Source organism: Choristoneura fumiferana, chromosome 13 (assembly GCF_025370935.1).
Source record: "Choristoneura fumiferana chromosome 13, NRCan_CFum_1, whole genome shotgun sequence".
In the NCBI taxonomy this organism is placed as follows: domain Eukaryota; kingdom Metazoa; phylum Arthropoda; class Insecta; order Lepidoptera; family Tortricidae; genus Choristoneura; species Choristoneura fumiferana.
In genome coordinates, this window is record NC_133484.1 from 15,066,302 (window position 1) to 15,093,380 (window position 27,079).

At 37.6% G+C, this 27,079-nt stretch overlaps 2 protein-coding genes and 1 non-coding gene across 3 annotated transcripts; 2 read left to right on the plus strand and 1 right to left on the minus strand.

The window, feature by feature from the left end:
• The first annotated feature begins 822 nt into the window (after positions 1–822).
• LOC141434139 (vacuolar protein sorting-associated protein 16 homolog) lies at positions 823–16,465 on the plus strand. The gene is made up of 15 exons (XM_074096431.1): positions 823–1,150; positions 1,373–1,562; positions 2,625–2,771; positions 4,028–4,154; positions 4,520–4,653; positions 5,833–6,008; positions 6,673–6,919; positions 8,421–8,677; positions 10,636–10,774; positions 11,389–11,523; positions 12,010–12,171; positions 12,577–12,796; positions 13,181–13,358; positions 14,266–14,466; positions 15,323–16,465. Exons 1-15 carry the CDS (start codon positions 1,101–1,103, stop codon positions 15,465–15,467), a joined length of 2,508 nt encoding a protein of 835 aa, XP_073952532.1. The 5' UTR covers positions 823–1,100; the 3' UTR covers positions 15,468–16,465.
• On the plus strand, positions 11,605–11,723 carry LOC141434566 (5S ribosomal RNA). The gene has a single exon (XR_012452066.1). It is a non-coding gene; the product is annotated as a 5S ribosomal RNA (ribosomal RNA).
• A 655-nt stretch (positions 16,466–17,120) lies between the features above and the next one.
• On the minus strand, positions 17,121–27,076 carry LOC141434140 (juxtaposed with another zinc finger protein 1). The gene is made up of 5 exons (XM_074096433.1): positions 26,826–27,076; positions 26,287–26,475; positions 25,230–25,338; positions 24,805–24,951; positions 17,121–22,703 (listed from the first exon to the last, which is right to left on the minus strand). The coding sequence occupies exons 1-5, from the start codon at positions 26,923–26,925 to the stop codon at positions 22,253–22,255; spliced, it is 996 nt and encodes a 331-aa protein (XP_073952534.1). The 5' UTR covers positions 26,926–27,076; the 3' UTR covers positions 17,121–22,252.
• Positions 27,077–27,079: the final 3 nt, after the last annotated feature.

Genomic DNA, 27,079 nt, shown 5'->3' on the forward strand with positions numbered 1-27,079 from the left:
TAGAGTTCCGTAGCCATTACGAAAAAAAATCAAGTACTTAATATTTTTCTAAGGATTTCGTATTGTGTACTGAATCATACAAGTTGAGGTATATTTTATACCTACCTTAGGCTGCTATTTACTCTTAAACTACTAATAATTCTCAAGCAATCTTAGCCGCTATAATTTTCCTTGTAAGTTTGATATATTTACTACCATTCTGATTTTTTTCAAAATTTTCCACCCAACAGTTTAGATTTTAGAGGAGGGGGGGGAGGGGGTCGCTCGATTTCAATGAAAATTTGTACTTTAAAGTTGAATATTTCGCCAACAGATCACTGAATATAAAAATTGTCTTAGCAACCAAAACCTTAACCTTAACTTCCAAAAGGGCCCCTAGTTCTTGCGTGTCCCAGGCCAGGGCTTGCGCATGGCTTAAGACGGCCCTGAACATAAAGCAATAGAGAACCAGCAAGACTTGACAGTAGCAATGTACAATGACTTACTTGATAGTAACAATGATATTGGCAACCAAAACGCACTGAATTCATACTACAATCGTGGTAAATTTTTTGTATGAGAGTTCAGACTCTTAAAACGTAGTGATTATATACTCTTTGCAATGTACAGCAAATATCCTTCTGGAACCCTAAAAACCCGTCCAGTCTTCACATTTGCGCGAATACTTGATAATTTTTTCTCCGGAATGCAGGCGTTTTTTACGTTCGTACTAGGTATACAATATTGTTATTATTAATATTATTATTCCATTAATTATTTCTAAACGGTCAACTAACGTCAAACTGACATTGACATAACACAAGTCATAGCTGTCTCCTGTCAATACAAATTTTGTTGTATTTTTGCTTGCGCTGCGCGCTGTGTGATACTTTATTTACTAAGGAATGTAAAAATAAATCGGAGTTTATTTAAATTAAATACAAATAATACTCATAAAGAATTCATTTAATAGCGACCAAACATGTAAAAGTTGGTAACCTGTGTGAACTTCCGTAGCAAACGAGAGTTTGTTCTCCATAGCACTAATAACAATAGAGGAAAATTAATCGTGTTATCAGGAACTTATCACAATTTTGTGTGTTTAATTGCCACCAGCCACAATGTCGGCCTTGCTTACTGCGGACTGGTTCCAGTTGGATTCCTATTACAGGTCAGCTAACTAATGACATGTACTTTTTCCGATTGCATGCCTTGTTATGATACAATGGGCGTTTTACCATCAGTAATTTAGCAAACCAATAGCAAATATTTCTACCAGAATGTCATGGAATTACTTGTCATGATCTCAAACACAGAAATAATATGTCATTATGTTGATACAAAACAATTGAGAAAAGTATTGTTTAAAGTACAATATATTTTATCATTTTAGGAAATTCGACATATACAATATGAGCTGGGCGATGGATGAGGGTTTGGACAATATGATAGTCACTGGAGCTCCATATGGGGGGCCAATTGCTGTTGTACGGGACAGGAAACAGTTTGTGCGGATTGCTACAACAACTAAACCAGTCATTACCATATACAATTGTGCAGGAAATGTTATATCTAAGATTTTGGTAAGACTACTATAAGGTAATCATTTTGTTCAGGTCATGTCATCACTCATCTGACACAAAAATATCAATAGAATAAAAAAAATCGCAGCCTAAATATATAAATTTAATGTTTTCTTATAAAAAGTTTACAGAGATTTGAATTTAACAGTAGAGAATGTTATTGAATGACACTGCAAAATAAATTGACTTTGTGTAACACTATTTTTTTTTTGTCTGTACAAATGCACTAGATAATAATAATCCACATCATCTTCATGTAATGTAGCAGTCATGGGGGTGTTTAACACCAATAATAGAAAAATATATCTTAGTTATGTAATAGTTTTGCTAATACTCGTAAAAACGAGTTCCTTTCTCCTAACCATGTAACTATGAGTATAATAATAAATAATTTAATTATGGCACATCGGAGATCATAATTATCATCATCTTAGCCTATAGATGTTCTATCCCAAAACACAAATTCAAATTCAAAAAAAATCAAAATTCAAATTCAAATGATTTATTCAGTAAATAGGCCGCAATGGGCACTTTTACACGTCTTTTTTTTTAAACTACGAAGAATGCGCCGCAAGAAACTTGGCAGAAAGTCATTTTTTCATAATAATATAATTACAAATAAAATACTTAAAAACTATATTATACAATTAAAGAAAAAAAAATACAAAAAATAATAATAATAAAAATACAGGGATGTATGGGGTCCCTTAGTTACAATACTAAACACTAACTATATCTAAACTATATCTACGTTCAGTGGAAGTGTAGAATGCTTCCACTGTCATAAATTTTAAAATACACAGGTCTTCCTCTCAGAATGTGAGGGATTGGGCTATTGTTCCCACATGGGTCCATTGAAAATTGGGAACAACATACACAACACTGAATTTCTTGACAGATGTGTGCAGGATCCCTTATAATGTTTTTCTGTACCATAAAATTCATGGTACACACATCAGTTTGAAAAGGCTCAGCGATACGGAGCCTGGGCTTGAGCCCACAACCCTCTGCTGGAGAGAAACATTGAAAATAATGGAATCTGTATTGTTTGAACCATTCTAGTGGAACAGTGGGGTCTTGGTCCACATGGGCTGGTCAGATGGAGAGCAGCTCCTGTGTGTTCAGGAGAGTGGAGACGTCCTTATATATGACATGTTTGGAGCTTACCAGAAGACATTCAATATGGGCCAAGAAGTTAGGGACACTAAGGTAGGGTATTATTAGTTTATGTTAAAAAAATAACTTTTACTTTAAGCTTTTTTTTATTGCGTGTCCTTTTTGTTGATTGTACTTACATTGTAACTTACATAATGTGTTTCAAGTTAACCCAACCATTGGATTGGAAGTAGGTTCAATTTGACTTTTAAGGTTTGACCCATACAAACAATCAAATAAAAGCTTGTGATAATAAAAGAGCAGGTTCGAGCAAATTTAAGATTTTTACATATATCAATTTATTGTTAACCCCCAATGCAAAAGGAAGGGTGTTATAAATAAGTTTGTTGCCAATGTCTGTATATCTGTCTATGAAATGTAGCTCTCAAACGGTTGGACCTATTTGCATAAGGTTTAATATGTGAAAGCGAGTTTCCTTGCAGTGGGTCTCGGTTATTGGTTCAGCTGTTTTTGAGATATTGAACTTTGAAATAACAATGTTGAGTGTTTTGCATGTTCTCTAAGTTCGTAAGATTATTTCCACCAGGGCCCAATTGCATAACAAATTACAAGCAAATTCAATCCAAAAAAATGCAATTCAATGCAAAAATTTCTATACAAAATCGCTAAGTTAAAGGGTCATACTGAAAACCAGAGCTGCGGCTTGCCGTGGCAACACGCTGAGTATGGCCCTTTTTGCTTCTTTCGGCACAGTATTTTTCTTTTTTAGTATGTAATAAGGTTGTCTTATTTTTAATTGTATTTTTTTTTCTTTTTGCTGTGCCGAAATTTGGCAAATAAATTGATTCTTTTCTTTTTTCTTTTCAAATACTATTAGCTTGTAATTTGTTAAGCAATTGGGCCCTGGTCATCTTTTAAAAAACTGGAACTGATAGATGTGCCTATACAAAGGAAGGACAGAAATGGGTCACATTCACTGCCAAGATTTTCTGTAGCGAGGATTAAGAACCCCAAATTCTAGATCTACAGCTTGATTCACAAGAGCTGGCACGAATGGATTGAACGAAAGTAATGAACGAAAGTAATGTCACTTAGACATTTATGTAGGAAAATGACTGATGCATGACATTTTCATATTTGTGTGGAGTGTATTCAATCGGTAACACACAGATACTTTCATTCACTCCACTCATTCAATCTATTCGTGCCAGCTCTTGTAAATCGACCTGTACCTATAAGCCAACACTTTTCTGGATCTTCCTCTCGCGTCATACTCTCCCTGAAAAATAAAAATACGCCAGTAAGGAAACTAGAAACTGTATTACTATCTTGGTGTTTTTTTTGGACAGGTGACCAAGGCACAGCTGTTCCCTAACCCGTTTGGAGTGGGGCTGGCTGTAATGACATCCACCAATCGCATGTTCCTACTTAGCAACATCGCCGAGCCCAAGATTCGGCCCGTGCCTGACTTGCCACGTAAGTTGTTTTCGTTCACCGTAAATTTCGAATATAATTTCACACATGAATTTAAAAAACTCCGAGATGCGTGTGAGCCCGGGTTTGGACCCACGAGCCTCTTCTTAAGAGGCCAAACCACTAGGCCACCAATTCTTTTACAGCTGTTGTGTGTACGGCCTTTAGGATAGTTTTTAACTGGTTCTTCAGGGTTGTTCCAAATTATAGAACGTGTTACAACTTACTCCATTACTCTAACAGATGAGTAAATGTCACTTTGCGTTGGCGAGCGAGGTACTACTGGGGCTGTAGACTAAAGCCAGCGCGTGTTAGCCTTATCGCAAGCTAAGCAATCCGGCTACAGGGGCCGTTATTTCTAATTCCAGGGGCCAGCGAACCCATAACGTGTTGGTGTGTTCTGAGCACGGGCCTGAGGTCCTCGGCTGTCATAGGCTTCCTGGTGTGTCGGGACAAGGAGATTTACAAGTGCCAGCTCGGAGAGTCCAGGGCTATTCCCTTGGTAGATATCAGCTATTATCTATCAATCTAATACCTTTAAACGAGCAACTCTTGTATTATATATCCTGCTAATATTATAAATGCGAAAGTTTGTGAGTGAGTGAGTATGTTTTTTACTCCTTCGCGCTGAAACGGCTAGACGGATTTGGATTAAAATTGGTATGTAGCTATCTACATACCAAATTTCATAAAACATAGGCTACTTTTTATTCCGATATTCCCACGGGATAGGAAAAAAATCTCGAAACAACAACCGCTGGGATTCATGAAATTTGACACCATTATTTTTAATGTAACCTCAATGAAGACAACGATTTAATTTTCGGGAATGCCCACGAGAATTTTTAAAAATCCCAAAATTTCAATTCTGATACTGGATCTAATGATTTACGTGTGCGAAGCCGCGGTTAAACACTAGTGTATATATAAATAAGCTGCTCCAGCGATTTCGATGAAATTTGGTATGAAGGGGTCTTACCTCTGAGAAAAAGCTTACTATCGAGTATTAGCCCGAGCGAAGCTCGGTCGCCCAGGTATTGTTTATTAAATGCAACTCACACACATGTCAAAAATTACAACACTAACACTATAAACTCAGAAACATAAAACAATAGCTTAGACTTAAATAAAATAGAATGTAAATTAAATATTGCAAATTAATTAGGTATTAGTATTAAAAAGCAGTAGTGTTGTTTATAAAACAAACATGCCAGATTTGATGACTCTAATCTGACCACTTAAAATTTCAAGATTTTATCCTGATCCCATGGGAATATTAGGATAAAAAGTAGCCAATGTGTGAATCCAGATGCCCAGCTATCTACAGTCGAACAAATAGAATCATGACCCAGGAACCTTTTGATAATCAATTTCATTATCATTTCCTTGACAAAAGTATGAGATGTCAACATTACATATTGTATCAAAAATAAGGAAATTGTTTATTAAGATGTCAACATGGCATTAGTAACACAAAGGTTCTACCCTGGGTCATGATTCAATAGCGTGACAAACAATACAAACACTCACAAACTGTCGTATTTATATATTTAGTTTTTCGCTGCATGTTGCCCCATGGTGAGCGAAAACTCAGCAACACGTTGATTCAACAATGTTCCTCAGCAGATTTTTACTTGGCTTTAATATTAGCAGGGTTTAATTGACACACATTTTTCCTCAGCGCCCTGAGATAAGGAACCCGTACACACAAATCCTGTCCATAGTGCCGTCGCAGAATGGACGGCACGCGGCGCTGTTCACTGACTCTGGATTCCTATGGATTGGGTCCTCGGACTTCAGGAATAAGTATTGCGAGACCGACACTGGGTATATCAAGCAGCCAAAAGAGTTGGTGTGGTTAGTATGATCCATCAAAAACATAAATGTGAAATGAAAGCCAAGTTCTCTATTAAGAATATGCGTCGTTGTTGACTTCGCCGAGAAAAGTATTGAGGTCGGTATAGCTGTCAAGTTATTTCACTTGGGATGTAATACAGGGTCAAGACTTGACTTAGCTATTTTTTACCAACAAACCAATTTTTTAAAAAGTTTTAGAAGTCTAAAAGTAAGTAAGTCTCTCACGCCGGGTTCACCAGTTTAGAAGGTCTAAGTTTTTCGCTAGAAATCATTTATTTATAATATGACGAGTATTGACGGTTAAGAATTCGAACATAAGACCTGTACATAGACCTAGACCTAGGCATATTTTGCTATTTTTGTTATGTCTCTGTACTGCTTTTGGTGATCAATAAAGAATATTTGTATTGTATGGTATTGTATAGTAGTAGTACGTCAGATCGCTTATGCGGCTGCGCGACATATTTTCGTTGCCTGGCGTCAGGTGGCGTGGCTGTAATGTTTCTACAAAGTAACATGGACTGTACATAATACATAAATAGTCTGTACGTAAAATTAAGCCAAGTCAATGTAATGGCGACAGCTCTATTGTGTCCTAGACAAGCGTGCTCTAAAATAAAACACTGTCATTATAAAAAGTAATTATATGAACAATTTATTTTAGGTGTGGTTCCCAAGCCGTGGTGGCCCATTGGGACGACATGCTCTGCGTGTTCGGTTCAAAAGGGCAAGTCGAGAAGTTCTTCTACGACGGTCCTTTCCACATCATCCCCGAGATGGACTGCGTCCGAGTCATCTCCGAAATGACGCACGAACTGATAGAAAGAGTGCCGGTGGTAATTGAGAAGATATTCCGGATCGACAGCACGGCGCCCGGCTCATATCTAGTTGAAGCTTCAAAACAATTCCAGGTAACGAAATGTATTTTTTACGGTTATGGCAAATTTAAGAGTTGTCATATACCTAACGTGTTATAATCAGGCAGACAAACGTTAACAACAGTTTTTTTACTGATTTTATATATGTATGTAAACTCTTTATTGTACAAAATAAATAAACAAACACAATTGACAAACGTTGAGTCATATGTACAAAGGCGAACTTATACCTTTAAGGGAGGGATCTCTACCAGTCAACCTTTGAGTGGATGATAGGAGCATTTGGTTAGGGACTAACAAAAAGTGAGTCTAAAAGTATAAAAACAGACATTGGAAATTTACAAATAAAACACTATATGCTATGTTCGTTCTTTGAACATGAAACTATCGTGAGACTCACTCATATTAAATATAATGACCCGGATAACTCACGTCTTAAATCGAGTTTAGCTCGACATGTTTCGGGCTAATCCGTAGCCCTTCGTCTTCGGAGCAACGCGACTCAGCAACTCGATTTAAGACGTGAGTTATCCGGGTCATTATATTTAATATGTTCGTTCTTATTTATTTTTATTATATTAACTTACGTACCTACAATAACATAATGCAAGCTAACGAAATTATAAATAGTGATTTAATCTCAATAATTACAGCGCAATACATCACAATATTAATTGTAGGTGCACATATTATTATTATTATTTATTATTATTTAGAAGCCTGTAGAGGTGTCCCACTGCTGGGCAAAGGCCTCCCCCCATGTCCTCCAATTGTACACAGCATTTTAATAATTTGATTTTTTGACAACTCCCCCTTGGGGACGAATTTAATTTATTTTGATATTGTATTTTATAGATTGTTTTTTATCTTTGCTTACTTTTATAAGTATGTGGGCCAATCAACTATTTTACCGACACTTTGGGCGTCTCCAGCGTTACCAAAATTGTCTCTGGCGTTACCAAAAAATCTTACTTCCAACAAGATATTTCACGGTTTAATAGGTTGAACATACGTAGGATGGCACGTATTCATGTACATCATCTATTAAATTACAGAAAAAACATGTTTTCTTACAAAAATCTGCAATTGTTTGAAAAATGTCGCGGACAAATTAGTGTCGGTAAAAAAGTTGATTGGCCCATGTATGTATGTATGTAAACTCTTTATTGCACATAAAAATAAAAATACAAATACACAGAGAGGAGAACAAAGGCGAGCTTAAAGTTTTGACGATCTCAGCATAAATTCTTATATAATCTGACTTAATGTATTTATATAATGTAATTGTTATGTTGAGTGAATAAATAAACTAAACTAAACATTGATAAAAGGAAAGTAGAAAAAGCGGCAATTCAACACTATTGTGTTGCACAATATGTCCAACCAATAACGAAGCATAAACACATTCAGGTACCGGAGATATTGATATAAGTAACATAAAGTTAGTTATGTAAAACATAATGCAGGCTATCGTATTCTCAAGTGTCCAACCAACTTCTAATATGCCTCTTCCCAATCTCCATTACTTTAACAGAGACGCAGCCACAGAGCCGACGAATACATCCGGCTGGTCAAACCTGACCTAGCCAAAGCGGTGCAAGATTGCATCGACGCAGCAGCGTTCGAATTCGACCCCGAAGTGCAGAAGATGCTGATACGAGCGGCGCAATTCGGCAAGGGATTCATCATTGACCAACAACTGACCGACCATTATGTCAAGACCTGTCGATGGCTAAGGGTCTTGAATGCCATACGAGATCCTAAAGTCGCCATACCACTTACGTTCTGGCAGTATCCTTTTCCTACTTCTTTCATCATCATCATCAGCCGAAAGACTTCCACTTTCACGTCGCAATGAATGACAACTCCCCACTTGCATCCATCGGTTACGAATCTCACGATGTGGTCAATCCATCTAGTAGGCAGGTGGTAGGACCTTGTGCAAGGTCCGCCCAGATTGCTACCACCATCTTGCTCGCTAAACCTGCCGTGAAGCAGCAGTGCTTGCACTGTTGTGTTTCGGGGTGGAGAGTAAGACAGCCGGTGAAATAACTGGCACTTCAGGTATTTCATCTTAGGCCTCTAGGTTGGCAACGCATCTGCAATACCCTGGTGTTGCAGTTGTCTATGGGCGGTGGTGATCTCTTACCATCAGGAGACCCACTTGCTCGTTTGCCATCCAGTCGAATAAAAAAAAATAAAAAAGTAGTAGGCCTGCCAACGCTTCGTCTTCCGGTTCGCGTGATTTCTACTTCTTTACACAGGTAGTATAAAATAAACGCCGTCTGTACGCTTAGATCATGTAAACTAAGGGATGGATTTAATTGCGGTGTTCACCATCAGCTAGATAATTTTTCACGGTAGGTAGTATACAACGTGTTATTTTTGATTTCCGTTTACTTTAAAGGTACATTCAACATTTTTTTTCGAGCCTCTCTTTAACTGTATGGGAGCCGCTTTAACAACATTTTTTTTTACCCGACTGAAAGGAGAGGTATTGTTATAATTTGATCACCAAAATACCCGCTATACCCGTTTGACTGTAAAACCTGTTTGACAGACAGACTCGTGAGTAATAATGGAGCTCCGTTTGGACTCTTTGGATACGGGACCTTAAAACACTACGGAAAATTCTTAATGGTCTGTCCGTTCGTCACGGGTCATCGTCTGTAACACTATTAACCTAAAAAATATTACGGTTTTTTTGGCATTTTGCCAAAACATTACGGTACATCACGTGAAAACAACGCTACTGTTTTTATGTGCTATTTACAACTACAACATAGAGTTTAAACGTAACAAGCTTTATTCATTGAACTAAAAATTATTTTTCCGATGGCACAATAATACATACTGCGACATTTGTTTACAATGGATGTCGAAAATAATGTGTCTATTTTTATCTTCGTCAGGGTAAATGGCACAATAATTGGTAAGTACTTTAAAAGAGCTCCAACCATCTGTGCGTCTTTACTATACTATCGTATCTTTCTATACTATAGTGTAGGATAAACTACTATAGACATTTTGTTTCAATATTTCGTAGGATGGTAGGTAGCTAGCTACATCTTGTCAAACTTTACTCTTCCAACCTCATTTTATTTAACCCTAGGATTCCTTTCAGAAATTATTATTGCCGGCAGTGGAGGAGGGGAGTGGCAGGGTTTAAATATGACACAGCTGCGAAAGTGCGTAATGCTTCACTGACTTAACTTATTATGTTATGATATGAACTTATGAGTTAATCCCACTAATATTATGAATGCGAAAGCTCCTAAGTCTGTTTGTTTATTTGTTACCTTGTCACGTCTAAACCGCTGAACCGTTTTAGATGAATAGGATATTTTTTTATAATTTTCTCTCTGCGTATCTGTTTTCTGTAACGCTTACTATTTCTGGTGTACAATAAAGAGTCTTTGAATTGTATTGTATTGTATCCCGGAAAATTACATAGTTCCCGCGGAGTCGCCGACAAAAGGCTAGTGAATTATATTTTACTGTGTTTAAAAAGTATTATTGTATAATGCTGTAATATATTATTTGCTGCGAAGCAATTCAACGGTGTGTGTGAAGTTCGCAATCCGCACAGGCCCGCGTGGGAACTACTGCCCAAGCCCTCTTATTCCGAGAGGAGGCCTGTGCCCTGCAGTGGGGCGTATATAGGCTGGGATGATGTTGATGATGATGATATTATCTACAGGCTGTCGCCTGAAGCAAATAAATAAAATGACCTTAACCCAGCGCTCCAGAGTCCAAAACCTAGGCGAGCGTATCTTGCTAGACCGCCTGATCTGGCGGCGCCTGCATTGCCTGGCGCGACACATTGCCGGGTACCTACAACTCAAGGATGGACAAACCCGGGTGCTGTCACACTGGGCCTGCTACAAGGTAATTGTCCATGGGTGAAGTTCCACACTTACCATTGACACACTTGCTGCTTTGCCACCCTATTCCAAATCGCATAATGCCCAGTTTACTAGATGAGTAGATCAATCTCATAGTCGTAGAGCCAGCTACGGAAATAGGTTTACAATTTATAGAGCAACAAAATTCCTCTAGTTAGTGTGCCATAGTATCATTATTAATAGATCCGGGCGCCTGGCAGCTGTCCAGCGGTGGGTGTGACAGTGGTTAGGCATCAAAGGGGTTGTAAAGTCAATTGAAAGCGTGCAATTTATAGAGCTCCGAGTTTTGTGTCATATTATAGTTAAGTGTGTATTTAATTGGAATATAACATTGCCATGCGTTTTAATTAGTGGAAATAATAATAACACACCAAACGCAGAGGGCTATAAATTGCACGCCTTCAATTGATTTTACAACCCCTTTGATGCCCAACCACTGTCACACCCACCGCTGAACAGCTCCAGGCGCCCGGATCTATTAATAATGTTATTATGGCACACTAACTAGAAGGATTTCGTTGCCCTATGAATTGCAAACCTATTTCCGTAGCTAGCTCTTAGACCATCAAGTATAATTTAATTTTGTTTATTTTTTAGGTTACACAGCCCCACTTGGACAATGAAAGTGCGGCGCGTGAAATCGGCGAGAAGTTACGAAACGTACCCGGCATCTCATATACCACCATAGCAAAGAAAGCTTCCGATAAAGGCAGAAAGGCGCTGGCGATCAAAGTATGTTAACAATAAAAAAAAGTTTATTACACGTGACGTTGTAATGTTCCGATGTTGGTATTGAAATTCAGATATGTGGTTGCCAACGTCCATACCACGTTGAAAACACCGGTTCTCGTCCGATCACCGAAGTTAAGCAACGTCGGGCGCGGTCAGTACTTGGATGGGTGACCGCCTGGGAACACCGCGTGCCGTTGGCTTTTTGCTTTTTTTAATATATTTTTCTACTTCCTATATCAAAGTACATTTTAGGTCAAGTGCATCAAGTATAACTTAAGTAAGTGTTGTTAAATAAAAATAAACATTGTGAATACAGTTTTTTGCTGACTGTACTTGCACACTTGAATCTTGTCTACTAACCTACCTATAACTGACCTATATGAAATTCGATTTGCAAGATTGTCAATTTATAAAACTTGTAACTTGTAAAAATAGTTTTAAGATCTTACATATGTTTTAATTCTAACAACAGAATTTCTTGTTCAGATTTTAGAATACGAGACTCGCAGCAAACTCCAAGTGCCCTTGCTCCTAGAACTGGGTGAAGGGTCCACAGCCCTTCTCAAAGCGACGGCCAGCGGCGACACCGACCTTGTATACATCGTACTGTTACATCTCAAAGAGAAAATGGGGAAACATGAATTTGAGGTTATTAATAGAACTTAAGAACATAACATAATTTTCCGTTGTATGAAGGCCGAATAGTTTCGTTTAGAAATAAGAGAAAAGTACAGTGCTGCTTTTCTAAATTGATGGCAGCTTATTTATTTAGTTTGTCTAAGAATCAACTGGATTAAATAGCAAATGATCTAAGAAGTTCTGCGAATGTCTAGTGTTTAGACTCTAGTCGGTCTCCGTTCATCGTTAATTCTATGACTCAAAGACGACGGAGCTCCGCTGACGGAGCTCCGCTTCACGGAGCTCCTTTTCCGCGTGGCTAACCTATTTTTTTTCAAGTTTCCGCCACGAACAACCAATTGCTTCTTAGACGAGTTACTTTTTAGAAGAAATGATACTATCCCCTTCTGCTTAACGGTCAACTTCGCTCTCCAGCTAACAATCCGCGGCTTCCCGCTCGCTCACGCGCTCTACATAAAGTACTGCGCGAGCCACAACCGCGAAGCGTTGCGCAAAGTGTATGTGCAAGAGGACGACTTTACCGGACAGGCCGCCACGCACATCCGGGACGCCATCGAACAGTCCAGTCCGGGGAGCGCTGAGGCCTCGCTTATATCTGCCCGGGAATGCTACAAGAAAGGGAAGAATGATCTAGGTAAGATTAGCACTGGCCCTGCCTTAATGCCTTCTCAAGTCTATCAATCCCTGATGTGTACTTACCAAGATTCCCTTCCGCTTTCATTTTTCTTGAAGGCAAACGTCACTTGACACTTTTTTAATCGAGATTTGATATAGCGCGACGTTCTCTCAATATGCAAATCCCTATAGTGAGATATTTACGTATTAAGCCCAGTTTAGTCCTGTAAAAAAAACCTTTCAAGTTACGATTACATTGCGGCGCTCCATTGACCCTACAAACTCGTTCGCTTTACGCTCTCGCAATGTATGCAACTTGCACGATTTTCGAATTTTGAAGCTACACTAAGCTTTGGACGACCTTTGCTCCGCTTCACATAAACACTCCAGCTTACTTTTGCAGGTGTGTCGATCTGCGAAGATGCCCGCAAGCTCTACAAGCAACAATCGAGTCTGCAAGAGACGTACGGGGAGAGTTTCGTCGGATTGTCTCTGCACGATACTGTGAAGAAACTACTGAATCAGGGCGAGATCAAACTGGCGGACAAACTGCGCTCTGAATACAAAATGCCAGATAGGAGGTACACAATCTTAACAGTGCCTTTCCACCAGAGATGTGCCATGCTACGTGAACGGGCGTTTTCAAAAAAAAGTTTACCCTTTTCTTTTTTGAAATTTTTATGCGTTTGATATCCACCAATCATATTCACTGGTCCACTTAGCGTAGGTGGAAACGGGTTCAACTAAGCTATGTTTTTTTATATAAAAAGATGCGTGCTCTGGATTCGTGTTGTGGATGCGTGTCAGGATGGTCGCGAGTGGTGTAGCTATGTGCAGAACACAGCGCGTAGCTCGACCTGCGAATCTACCTCGCACAGCTATGTCGTGGCTGCGCATCTTCGTCGATCGCCTACATACCTTAACATTAATGGAAACGGTCACATAGTTTCGTAACGTAGCTTTCACACATCCTCGCAGCATAGCTGCATAGCACATCTCTGTTGGAGAGACCAGGAAATTATGAAGGTTGTTTGTTTTTAACCTGGTCCTAACCTGACCTGGTGGACCTAATCGTTATTTTGTCAAAAGTGGTCATGATACTTACATGATCAAACAAAAAAAATACATAGAATATACGCGTCGACTTTTTTTTTCGACTGGATGGCAAACGAGTAAGTGGGTCTCATGATGGTAAGAGAACACCACCGCCCATAGACACCTGCAATGCCAGGGGGATTGCAGATGCGTTGCCAACCTAGAGGCCTAAGATGGTATTCCTCAAGTGCCAGTAATTTCACCGCCTGTCTTACTCTCCACGCCGAAACACAACAGTGCAAGCACTGCTGCTTCACGGCAGGATTAGCGAGCAAGATGGTGGTAGCAATCCGGGCGGACCTTGCACAAGGTTCTTCCACCTGCAAAGACGTAAATAACTCCTTTTGTTTTTGTCAAAACCAGACAACAGTTTTAATAGTAACCTTTCCTCAGATACTGGTGGTTACGCATACTAACACTGGCGGAGAAGAACGACTGGGCAGAGCTGGACCGGTTCTCCAAATCCAAGAAGTCTCCGGTGGGGTACGAACCGTTTGTGGACGCCTGCCTCAACCGGAATAACAGCGATGAGGCGCTTAAATACCTGCCGCGGTGCCGGGACGACATCAAAGTCAAATATTACGTCAAGGCTGGGTAAGAATAATAACTAACTATCTATAACTATCCAAACCTATAAAACAGTACAGTGATTGACTGACTGACAGACAACGCTCATCCTAAGCCTCTGGTGCTAGAGACTAGACATTTGGCATACATGTTCCAAGAATATCATAGAGGTGCGCCAAGGAAGGATTTTTTTAAATTCCCGTGTGATAGGGCAATATCTAAATTTTTTATAACATTTGTGTTTGTAGGGATAATCTCTGAAACTACTGAACCGATTTAAAAAAATCTTCCACCAATTGTAAACTACGCTATCCCTGATTGACACAACTACTTTTCTTCAAAAAAATGCAATTTTTTTCCCGAAACAGTGTAAAATTCCCGCGGGATAAAAACACTCACCAGCACCAATATCTGACACAACAAGCGTGTAGAAATATCTGATACGACTCTATTTCTAGGGCCGGAAGGACGTGTCAGATATTTTTGCACGCTCCGCTGTGGCAGATATTAATGCTGGTGACTGTACCTATTCCATTTTGACCGTGCGCTTCCTAGATGGCGTTAAGTAATATTTGCACACGGGCGCTACATGGGCTAAAGACGCCGCTGAATATTTTATTAATTTCTTTGAGCTTGGGTACTATCATTTCTTCTTCCATTAAAAACTAGTATTTGTCTTACTTACGATATTGTCTATGTCGCGTACAAAGTCGCGGGTAAAAGTGATTCTGAACAAACGTTCGAGTAATGGGCCAAATGAGCACCTACTATTGTCTATCGCACTCGCAAAAAAAAATTGTTTTCTGTCTGAAAACGCTGTCGCATTCTGCCATATAATATGGCATTGATTCTAATTGCGAGTCAATCATTATTTTTTTTACAGTTTCTACGAAGAAGCAGCTCAGGTGGCGTTCGAACAGCGCGACCAAAGTGCGCTTACCTACGTTCAGAGCAAATGTCCACTGCGAGAGAGTTCGAAACACGAAAGAATCGCTTCTCTACTGGAACAGTTAGCTACTAGAAAATAGATCATTCTAAATCGATTAGTAGAAAATTGTGAATTTAATAACGATCAATGCCGTGTAGTAGTTTTGTAAGGAGCGAAGTTGAACCTATAGGTACAGTCACCAGCGCCAATATCTGACACGACAAGCGTGCATAAATATATGATACGATCCTATTTCTAGGGCCGGAAAGACGTGTCAGATATTTTTGCACGCTCCGCTGTGGCAGATATTAATGCTGGTGACTGTACTGCAGAAGTATAATCGGCGAAGAAATCCCTTTACCAATCTAATGTATTCTATTGACGCGCAAGACTCGCTGGGCTCTGATGATTGTCGTGCTCATTCACTGCGTAAGAGATGGGTAGGGTTCTGAAGCATTTCAACCACCTTTTCTCTTATGTTAAGAAAATCAACTAATAATATGTCCGTCAACTAAATATAAATGTAATGTGGTTGCAGAATTGCAATTGTTTCTAGTTCTTGGATATTATCCTCATATTTTCATAACACATAGATTAATTCGGTTGAAACGCTTCAGAGCCGCACCCGGATAACCAACGTTTACTTCCTTACGCTCGTAAGTAATCTGCCATAAACTTGGCCCGCAATATTACCTTTTCACAATAAATGCCCCATTGACATTCTTGACGAGTAGGTACCATCAGCCAAATAAGTGTTCTGTCAATTTTTAAACAAGTTCCTATCAAATGAATATGTCGCTAAAGTCGAACTTTCAAGTTGACAGACACGTCTATTGGCATTATTGTTTTGTGACATGCAAACTATTATCAACTTTAGGGTGGTAGACCACATATTTGGCTGATGGTACAAGAACAGCATCCAGAGACAAAGTTGTATTGCAGGTCGAACTTAGTATTTATTACATGTATATTTTATCAAGATACAGTCGCTGACACATAACTCGCCCCTGGGGCTAGTTATGAGTCTAGCGACGGTATCTGCTTTCTGATGTTTCACACGTAATCAATGTAAATAAAAAACTATAATATATGGCTGTAGTTTGGTTTTACTTTGATGTATTACATCAATACATGACATTAATGCACGACATTGAACAAATTCTCCAGTAGCTTAGGGCCTCCGCTAATTTGCGCGGTTGCACGATTGATAGGGGCAACAGCGAGGCTCCCTGCGACAGCGCTTTACCGAGTGTAACATACGAACTTGTCATGGCTGCGTTAGGCGTGCGGCCATCAAGGCTCGGAACCGGTTTATAAAATAGCGCTAAATACCGGTTTATTTCGGTTTAACTCCGAACTTTCATAAGAACGCGAACGTTTTTAAGAACTTAACTATAACCTAAATAAACCGATTTATTCGACGAGTGACAGCTGGCCGGGCGGCGACGTTTATCCTGCGCCGAAATAAACCGTTTTTTATTGTTCTAAACCGGTTAATCTGACAAGAACTTTATGGAAATGTTCCCTTCAAAACCGGTTTAAAAATAACGGTTTCGCGAACGAAAACAAAATGAAAAGGTTTTGCGCCAAGTACATGATAACGGTGTGGAAATTTAACCGGTATCCGAGCCTTGGCGGTCCTCACTTACGCCCGTCATAGCGGAGACCCTTATTGATCAGAATTACAACCGTTGCTTCAAATTTGAATACTTTGAATTTGGTAGAAAAATGTGTAAAATTTTAAAGAAACTGGAACTTTTACATCCGTATTTTTATTTAATGTTCACAAACTATTAAAATATCCTTGTTAAAACACATAAAAATGTGGTCGATACAAAATTATTACATGGATTCAACGAACAGTAAGAACATGAATGAAAAATACCGTAAACACAGGAGTATAGGTAGTGCCACGAGTTGAAAGTGAATTATGTCACACACAGTTACATGAAGAACTGATTGCATAGAACGAAAATGAATGAGTGAATGTGACCCTTTTTCGGTGACTGTTGGTGTCATCACCATACGTACGACGTAAATTATGCTTGTATTAGTAATATATTACTGTTTTTTGTGTTTGGTGGTGGTACTGTTGGGACCGTTAATAAATCAATTTCGTTTCTTTCTTTCTTGAATGTCAAAATTCCGCTGTCATTACATGACATGTTCTTGTATGCGTGACCTCAACTCTGGTGGCACTACCTATACAGAAACACGTGTTGACAAGCGGCCTTTTGCCGCACTATAATTATACATTGAACAAATATATAGGTAAATAAACTAACCAGATTATAAAGAATTCTTTATTCTGTGCTTGTGTAAACACGGGACAATATCGCATGAATTTATTCCGAAGAATTAATCCATGTTTTTCCTTTCATTTTATGAAGTACAAACATCTAACGAATTTGCTTCACAGTATACCGATAAGCAGACATTGTTTTTTGAGAAACTTACGACAGCGAAGGGATATACTCAACATTTACAAGTTTCATCGTGAATATATAAAGATAATAAAACATTGCTAGGAAGGCAAACCTTACAATTAAAACGCTGTGTTGTTAAGTAAATGGAGACATGCCACAAATGTAATTTATCATTAAATCACAATCAGACTTCAAAAAAGTTACAATCGCACAAAATATGTTCTTGTTAAATAGCTGATTAATTGTCCAACAGTTATAAGTTTCGTGACAACCACGAACCGGAAGACGAAGCGTTGGCAGGCCTCCCACCAGGTGGACTGACGACATCGTGAGAGTTGCGGGAAACCGATGGATGCAAGTGGCGAGTTGTCGTTCATTGTCATTGGGGAGGCCTTTGTTCAGCAGTGGACGTCTTCCGGCTGATGATGATGATGTTTTATGTTTATTTGGGCACAAACGGTACATGGTTCTTAAAAATAAACAAATTACAATTTACATAAACATGATGATGATGAATTATAATTATTATTTGTCATATTTTGGAACAGCAATTTAAATACGTTAAGCATGTTTGGCATATTTCGTAAGACGAATTAAAACACAAACCTTATAAATTATTTTAAATATTCTGACATGCCATGAACTTTTTGGGCATATTAGATAAGGTAGATTTAATTAATCTGGATGAAAGTTTTTCTATTTTCGACTTGCAATACGCAAACCTACATACCTTTATCTAAGATATATACATATTATTCTCACAACCGTTTATGGATAATGATTACTTTCTTACAATAGAAAGATATTACAGGAAAACGTGACATTGTTTAGAAATAATTTCAAAATAATCGAAAGTATTAATAGGTTATTAATTAAAAATCTTATATAGGTAGTTTTCTTTTCAAATATCAATAATCCTTACTAATAATCCACCGAGATATCGCGCTTTTGCAACAATTTAAAAATTGGTCGTTATAATTGACGAGAAATCTCAATAAAGACAGATCTCATTTCAAAATTAATATTAGAACATTTTTTTAACTACAGGGTGAAATTTAAATCTCGATACATTAATTATTGTTTCAAGCTCAATTAATGCTGGACATTATATTGCACTTACACATTTTTTTTATATTCTGATTAATTGTAGATGTTCATTCATACTTTAACCACAATCTCAATGTATAGAAACCTCAAATTGAATTAAATGAATTTTAACAAATGAATTAATGCATTATATGCATTAAACGAGCTTGAAACACTAATTTTGTAATTTAAATTTTACCCTGTCCAATCGTGACAATTTAACAAGACTCAAATAAAACTAAACTTTGAGAACATTTTAACAGTATTCCAGCTTCCCAGCAAGCTAATCTACTTTCAGGATTGATTTTGTTACGAAAGTAATTATATTTTTATCTTTCACACAGTAAATGGTAGCCTTGGCAATATTTGTTCACTACTTTGAAAAAATCACGTATCTCAAATCAAATCAAGACGTCAACCAAAGTGACTCTTAAAATAATGTACATAAAGTTCACTCAGAAAAATTATCGATTTTCAGGTACGAGCTTAAAAGAAAGTAGTGATGTTTGCTTTGCTAGATCACCTGTATCGGTCGAACCTTGCAATACGTAAAGTATCTACACTTGGGGGCAAAGAAATCGAGCCACCCTTGCAAATTTTTACGTTTCTATGATAACACTTATACATATAAATTAACGTAAAAATTGCAAGGTTGGCTCGATTTCTTTGCTCTCAACGCAAGTATATAAAGGATGAGAGGCTTTTTTTAAGTGTGAGAAATTAAGGTAATATTACATCATGCAAATGTATGCGCCTGACAACATATCCTTCTGATGCAATATAAAATAAATTAATTTTACACTAAACATTCCAACTATCAGTCTTAAATGAAACAATGGCTACCAATGTTCAACATGAAAACACTACTACATAAAAATAACATGAGCAATTTCACACGAATTTTATCTTGAAATAAACCTTTAACAGAACAAACAGGAAGAGTCGAAAATTTTGTTTAACATTCACAAGTTAAAGTCCAACTGAAGAAATTAAACCATTATAATTATGTCAAATAAATAACAATGTCTTTATAACAATGGCTTGTATAGGATCATGAAAAAGTAGTGGTAAAGTACATATACTCTGCGGTTAGCAAAATAGAAACATCAATACCATGTACCTACTACTAGTTTACTTGAACACAGGTACAAATATTAACTAAATGCTGCAACAAGACACTGGGATTGATTACAAAATAAACGATACGACATGGAATATTTGTAGTTTCATTCACACTGGGGACAAAACTTTATTAATAAGAATGACTTCAGTTCCTACTGAAGTGAATTTATTATCAGTCGAATTAAAAGGCTTATATGAATAAATATCAAGGCAGGATCCTTTTAAAGTGACTTTGAGAAGCCTTCATTAAAGTTATCGTTACTTTGGCTTACTGAGATAAGCATTTAATGCAAAATGCCTGCTATTCTTTCTTCAGCCTGGGCTTATTTATACCCACTCCGCGTCTTCCTTTGGTATCGCGACTTTTATATTCAAATATCACACTTTTACCCGTTAAGCACCGTAATTCAAAATTACACCATTATTTTTCTCTTAACTGTCTAATCTATCTCACAGTAAATCTTCGAATCCCTTGTTTTAGCACCTCAACCTCGGATATTGAGAGTGAACCAAACCAAGCGTTCGCCATTGAGACCTTAGCTGTTTGCTAAAAGCGGTTCAATGTTTTATCTGCCAAAGCTTGACCTTTCATTTGGTTCATTTACCTCTGAATCTTTTTACAGGTATTCAACAATTTTTGTTTTTATCCATTAGATTCAAAACGTTTATTTGATAACAGTTTTTTCATAATTGATAATATTATAATAAAATGATCCCAATGACAAACGATGAATGAGGTTCGAATGAGAGGATTACATACAAAATGAGTTACATTTCTGTTACATTAAAAGTTATACATTAGGGTATTTATATAGATACTACTTATATTGAAGATAGTTCCGAAGTACAAAATGAGGTTTATATTGGAAGTTAAATCTAAAATTATTAGGTATTTCAAAACATTGTGATTGTGACAAGACAGGAACGTCCAATCTATCTTACATTACTTTATGTCGTTTTCAACGGATAGGTAGAAACCAAAACAAACGACACTTACTCATTTTGTCACAAAAATACACAAATAACAAACCAAAATAATGCCAGCCTTACTAACTAAATATACGTGTACGCTTATAAGCATTTTTTTTTTTACTTTTTCTACATATCACATTTACGAGTATCTCCTTTAACCTAGATATAGATGTTACTTAAAACAAATGCCGTTTTTTGTATTTTTTTCGCTTTATAAATGAATCTTATTAGATGCCTAATTTATATCGAAACTTCATAAGAATACATTTTCAACAGGAGAAATTTGACAGCAATAATATAGTGGCGAAGCGAAAGCAGATTACGTGAATTTTTAATTAAGTACCCACAAACAGAGAGGAGGAAATGGCACACCGCGATGCTTTACACTGGAGCGAACTCATTGGAGCGACATAATCTGAGCATTCACTGAGTCACGGGTTTTTCAAACATTTTCTTTGGGCCACCATTTGTAAGAGATGGAGAATCGACGGTAACGTAAATCAATGTAGAACAAAACAACTTTCACTGCAAAATTTGATTTGTTTCGTCTGTTGTGTTGTAGTACAAAACAAATACCATTGTGCCACTCCTGTAAATGCTCAAATCCATCTCCGGTTTTACAGTCAAAGCATATTGTAACACCCATATAGCTATCCCAGAGAGCCAGTCTCTGGACACGACACAAAAATTAACATACATATACTACTACTTACTCCTGTTAAGCTCTAATGATTTCACAATCATTTAAGTACCTAAGTCATTAGGGACATCAACAATCGTCGGGCTTTATTAATAATACTAGTCAACATAAAATAATCTCAAACACAAAAAACAAACAATCAAATAAATTAAAAATCACATCACAGCCTCCCTTGTTAGCTGTATTCCGTCCAATTCGAAATTATAATCAGTTTCTAATCATAATGAGAAAAAAAAATACAATCGAATTGATAACCTCCTCCTCCTTTTTTTGAAGTCGGTTAAAAAATAACATAAGCACTCCTACTAACAGGACGCGCGTTTAAATCTTTGTGCAATAAAACAATTAAATTAAGCATGCGGTTAGCTCCTAACATACAATATTCATGTTTAAAACGTGTAACACTTTTAAATAAGGAAATAAAATATAAAAGAGTAACAAATTTTTATAATGAAGGCTAATAAATGAATATTTTTTTGTATTTTTTCATCAATAGGAACTGCACGTTCATACGTAACTATGCTTAAACATTAATGACTTTAAATTCGTTTTGTGTCGCTGCACCCGCGTTCAGAAGCTTTACACTTCGGTGCCGAACGACGGAGTGAGCGGAGTGAGCGGTCGAGCCTGGACTGTGACCTTGGGTGAGCGGTCGAATTTGACCTTATCCACTGGGCTGGAGCCAGGAGTGGAGCCCGGCGTGAGCAGCCCGTGGCGGAGCACCTGGCCGTGAGCGCTCACTATGTTCAGACTGGTCAGGTTATGCTTCGGGATAGTGAACGTCGGTAGGTCTTTGGTTTTGATGCTGTCGTAGATGCGGACTAACTTGTTTCCGTCTATGCCATCGATGATGTTCATGGGTCGGGCAGGGGAGGCGGTGACCACGAGCCCGGGCATGCGAGGCACGCGCGACAGCTCATGGCTCGTCGACGGCTGGCTGGCTGCGATATGCTGCGTTATGGAGTGACTCTTAAGCCCTTGAGCAGTTTTGTAGCTTTTGCCGCATTGGCATTTGTAAGCCTTTTTTACCCTGAAAATAGAAATGCCAGTGTCATTAGGAGTGTTCTCAAGTTTCCAATGTACGTGGAATCAGGTTCTAAAAATTGTCCGAATATTAATTGTAACTCTACTTATTTATTTTTTAACAATATTTACATTAGCATTACACTAATTTCCTAAGCCAATGAGGGCTATCGCGAATGAATTCGCCGCTAGAGGCGCTAGTGTAGCGTGAGGTCTCCGAAATGCCAAATCTCATAGTGTTTGGGTGAGCTACGCGGATTTATTTATAATTAGAATTTTTTTGTGAATATTTTTCATTACCTAAAATTAATTATGGCAATTATGCATTACGGGGCAATGAATGTCTGTGTTTTGAGACAGTTTTGTCTTTCGGAAACTTTTGTCCTCCCTTTTTTTCCGAACAAAACGGGACTAAGCAACACTGTGGTTGCTGGATATTTTTATGGTACGGTTTTAAGGTGTTTTAAATATGATTTTAATCTAAACTTTGTTTTAACGCCCGTAATAACAGACTCTGAAAGCCACACTTAAAAACCTCACGCAACAGTGCGCCATCTAGTGAGACAAAAAACGATAGCCCTCATTAATTGGCATCGGGATTACTGATACAAAATTTAACTGTTTGAATTAACCAAAATTTAGACTGGTAATCAAATAACTGCCTCTTAATAAATATGTATCTGTACTTGAAATTTACCACAAATCTAAATATGAAAATACATTATGAGAACTAATAATATCCGTATTTTATACTAAATTAAACTAACTTCCTCTACTTAGTGCTATGTAACAAAATGAGCTAAGATAAAATACTGAGGCCATAAACTGCATCAAATTCTATACTTTAAACCATACAAGTTGATGCAGCACTTTGCATTCAGCCCAAATCCTTTTATTACTTAAAAAAAAAGGAAGGATACCCATTTCTTCCAGAAATATTCTTGAGCAGTCAACCGTTTCTTGGGTCCAGGCATAAGCTTTTTGTTATAATGATCAGACGCCGATATAACAGTGTATTTTCTATTAAACAAATAAAATTATTTTTGAGACGTAATTAAGCTGATGTTGGGAAGGGCTCCCAAAAATAAGTTTAAAAAAATATGTAAATTTCGACGGGCCACCAACTTTTCAGTTTTTAGTCTTCCAGGCCTCAAAAGGAAAAAAAACCTTGAACCATTCCTTACTGATGTCCGTGATGATGAAAGTCATAGTGACGATCCCACTAATATTATAAATGCGAAAATTTGTAAGTCTGTTTGTTTGTTACTTCATCACGCCTAAACCGCTGAACCGGTTTAGATGAAATTCGGTAAAGTTTGAGTCCCGGGAAAGGACATAGAATAGGTAATTTTTATCCCGGAAAATTGCATAATTCCCGCGGGATAGCGATAACCAAATTCAACGCGGACAGAGACGGCTAGATATAGTAATTTATACGTAGCTTTGAATTTCTTAATTCAGATTTTGACTACGGCTCAGATCATTCTATACACTGAATTAGAATTAACGTTCTTGATAATAAAATCGATGCTGTCTCTTTTCATTCAGTTTAATTTCATTTGTACAAAGCACAAATGTTTGTACGCATGTGTTATCCCCCTTTTACGTATTTGTGACAGATACATATATTATTATTTTTTAGCAATAAGACCGCCTATTGTCTACCTGATTTTTTTATTTTTGTGATGTCACTGTACTGCTTTTGGTGATCAATAAAGAATATTTGTATATAGAATAGGTATTCACGATGACGTGTGCCGTGGTTCTGTAATGTCATTAATGGCTAATTTTAAAATCACGCGTCTTCGTGGATGGCACTAGGTACTATATTTTTTTATCTGGGAAATATTTTGCCCATTTTTTTTTAATTTAAAATCATTCCTTACTGCCACGATTCCCTGGTCAGACTCAGCTTTGACTTCTAGGCACAATAGAACTTTGTCATCATGACATTTACGTCATTCATTAAGCAACATCAGATTTAAGTAAGAATATTTACTATGATAAAGTTCTAGGTTCTATGATGACTATTGATGACCCAGTATTGAAATTGGTTGACTATACCATTGATTCAGCAGTCGTTTTATATTATTTAGACTGGTACTCACTTGCCATCCTTCTTATGGCCATTCTTGGAATGGTACTTGATGCCGTTGACGTTTTTGTAGCGTTTCTTGCACCCGGGCACTGGGCAAGCAAACGGCTTATCGTGGACAGCTGGACCCACTGCTGCGGCCGCGTTTGCGCCTAAACGACTGAAACATTACAAAGTATATTCATTAGATACCCTGAAGCTGGCTTTTCTAAATCCTACTAATATTATAAGAGCCTCTGCTAAATCGCGCGCTAAACAATTTTTAGACTAGGTGCACACTATAATTTACTCTAGTATATTCTTTCCATGTGCCCACAATCATAGCCCGTAAAAGTAGAAGAAACACAAGATAAACAGAAAATCTATAATGGACTATGGTAAGTTATAGTCAGGATTATAACTCTTCTAAGTTATAAACATAATTAAGGTTTCTCTTACTTGACGCCATAGCGTAGTATGTATTCCGAACTGTATTCCTCAACAGTGGTCCACGAGTCATTGCTGTCCTCCGATGGGCTCATCATCTCATCTTCATCCATATCGCTGCCTGGAACATTATCATGGAAATAACAGACCTAGGGTTAGGGTGGTAACAATAAAATTGAGTGTAAATGAGACTAAAATTGAAATAAAAAATATATAAGTATTTTAATTTAGGTAAATTTTCACTGTCACCAAATGATAATAACCCAATATTTAATCCTAGGGATAATCAAAGCGAAACATTATTTATTAAGTGATGTGATGAGTGTGTCATAATATTATCTGATGTTTATACACATGAATCACTATTTAATTTCTCCTGAGTCACCAGCTAGTCCAATCATAGTTGGATGATCAATTAATTAATAGACTAAAATCCTATGTAATTTTCTATTGAACAGATCAAACCATTGAAACAGATAGTATCCCAACTGACATGAGTGAGTATTGAGACTGAAAAAATTATGAATCTTCGACCATGGTCTATTCCGTCCATTGGATGATGAGTAGCAATGATTAGTACCATGGGCACCGGTGCATTGCATCTAGCATCTGAATACAGAGAGATGCATTTATAAGTTTAATTCTGTATCTTAGTTTTGTTCTATGTATTTTCTTTTACCCCAGGGGGATTCAAGTGCACTGCACCCACTTGCACCCCCATCCCAGCGCCCATGTCAGTTACTGTATGGTGACACATTGAATCGTTTACCTCCCACTTTCTATGTGTAGAATGCAAATGTGGATGTTTAACCCCTCGTATGCTTAGACACGGATCCGCGCCAGTTTATGAATTGCGATAGCACGTATCCATGTTCCAAAGCTACTATGCATAGTATGTTCACATTTTACTAAATTTTCTACTTTACTGCTGTAAAACATAGGTCAAAAATAATTTACACCGATTCCGAATGCGGCCGCAATTGAGGTGTCAAATTGTGAAACCGGTCCCGCATACGATGGGGTAATAACTATTGCTACCTTTTCAGGCTGTAATAAATTAATTACAAACCAGTTGGGGTGCTGCTGCGCACAGACGGAGTTTTAGGAGCAGAGAGGAGACGCCGACGGACCTCCGCTGCTGGAGGCATATTTTGAATCTCCCTCCTCGAGGCTTCAGTAAAAAACTTCAAAACATAACTCAACGGGATACATGATGGCTGGGAAGCCTCTTTTTGTTCTACGACAGCAGGATCATAATCTGAAAAAAAAACATTCCGCGTTGTTTACATCCGATCAGCTGTTTCCCAAAGTTGACCATAATGACTGTTTCTATTGTGCTACATTAAAAACTGGTGACGAAGTAATTCGAAAAAGTCTCAATGGTTACTAGGATTATTTGCTATTTATATTTCATAACAATTGATTTCCGAAAGATAAAATAAGTAAAAAGTTGAAAGTTGCCGCGGTGCACTTCCCTTCAAGCGGTAATGCATTACAGGGCTGACAACATCAAAAACTTAGCAACTACGCAAAGATGGGAGGTTCACAAATTAAAAGCCTCAATTTCAGCAATGCAACGTGTTGATGGAATGATCATTTTATATTTACCTATATGCACGTCTTCGATGTGTTCAATTAAGTCCGCTAATCGTGGAAATGTTATACCACAGCCATTAAATTTACAGATGTTTATCATGAAGACGGCCATTGTCGTACAGATGGTAATGTACTAGGTCAAATTAGAAACTACATTCAATGAAAAGTTTTGTTATCATTGACATTTGTTTTAAAAAGTTCGATTTATTTACAAATGTGCGGCAATACTACAATTGTGGTGTAGATTTTACCGAAGGTTAATAATT

Bases quoted from the DNA above. Each gene is read 5' to 3' on its own strand.
- LOC141434139 (XM_074096431.1), top strand. From the start codon at position 1,101: ATGTCGGCCTTGCTTACTGCGGACTGGTTCCAGTTGGATTCCTATTAC. The intron at 4,654-5,832 runs GTAGATATCAGC...ATTTTTCCTCAG, and splicing joins AGTCCAGGGCTATTCCCTTG to CGCCCTGAGATAAGGAACCC. The intron at 13,359-14,265 runs GTACACAATCTT...ACCTTTCCTCAG, and splicing joins TACAAAATGCCAGATAGGAG to ATACTGGTGGTTACGCATAC.
- LOC141434140 (XM_074096433.1), bottom strand. From the start codon at position 26,925: ATGGCCGTCTTCATGATAAACATCTGTAAATTTAATGGCTGTGGTATA. The intron at 24,952-25,229 runs GTAAGAGAAACC...GTAATGTTTCAG, and splicing joins ATACTACGCTATGGCGTCAA to TCGTTTAGGCGCAAACGCGG. The intron at 22,704-24,804 runs GTGAGTACCAGT...TTCTATTTTCAG, and splicing joins GGCCATAAGAAGGATGGCAA to GGTAAAAAAGGCTTACAAAT.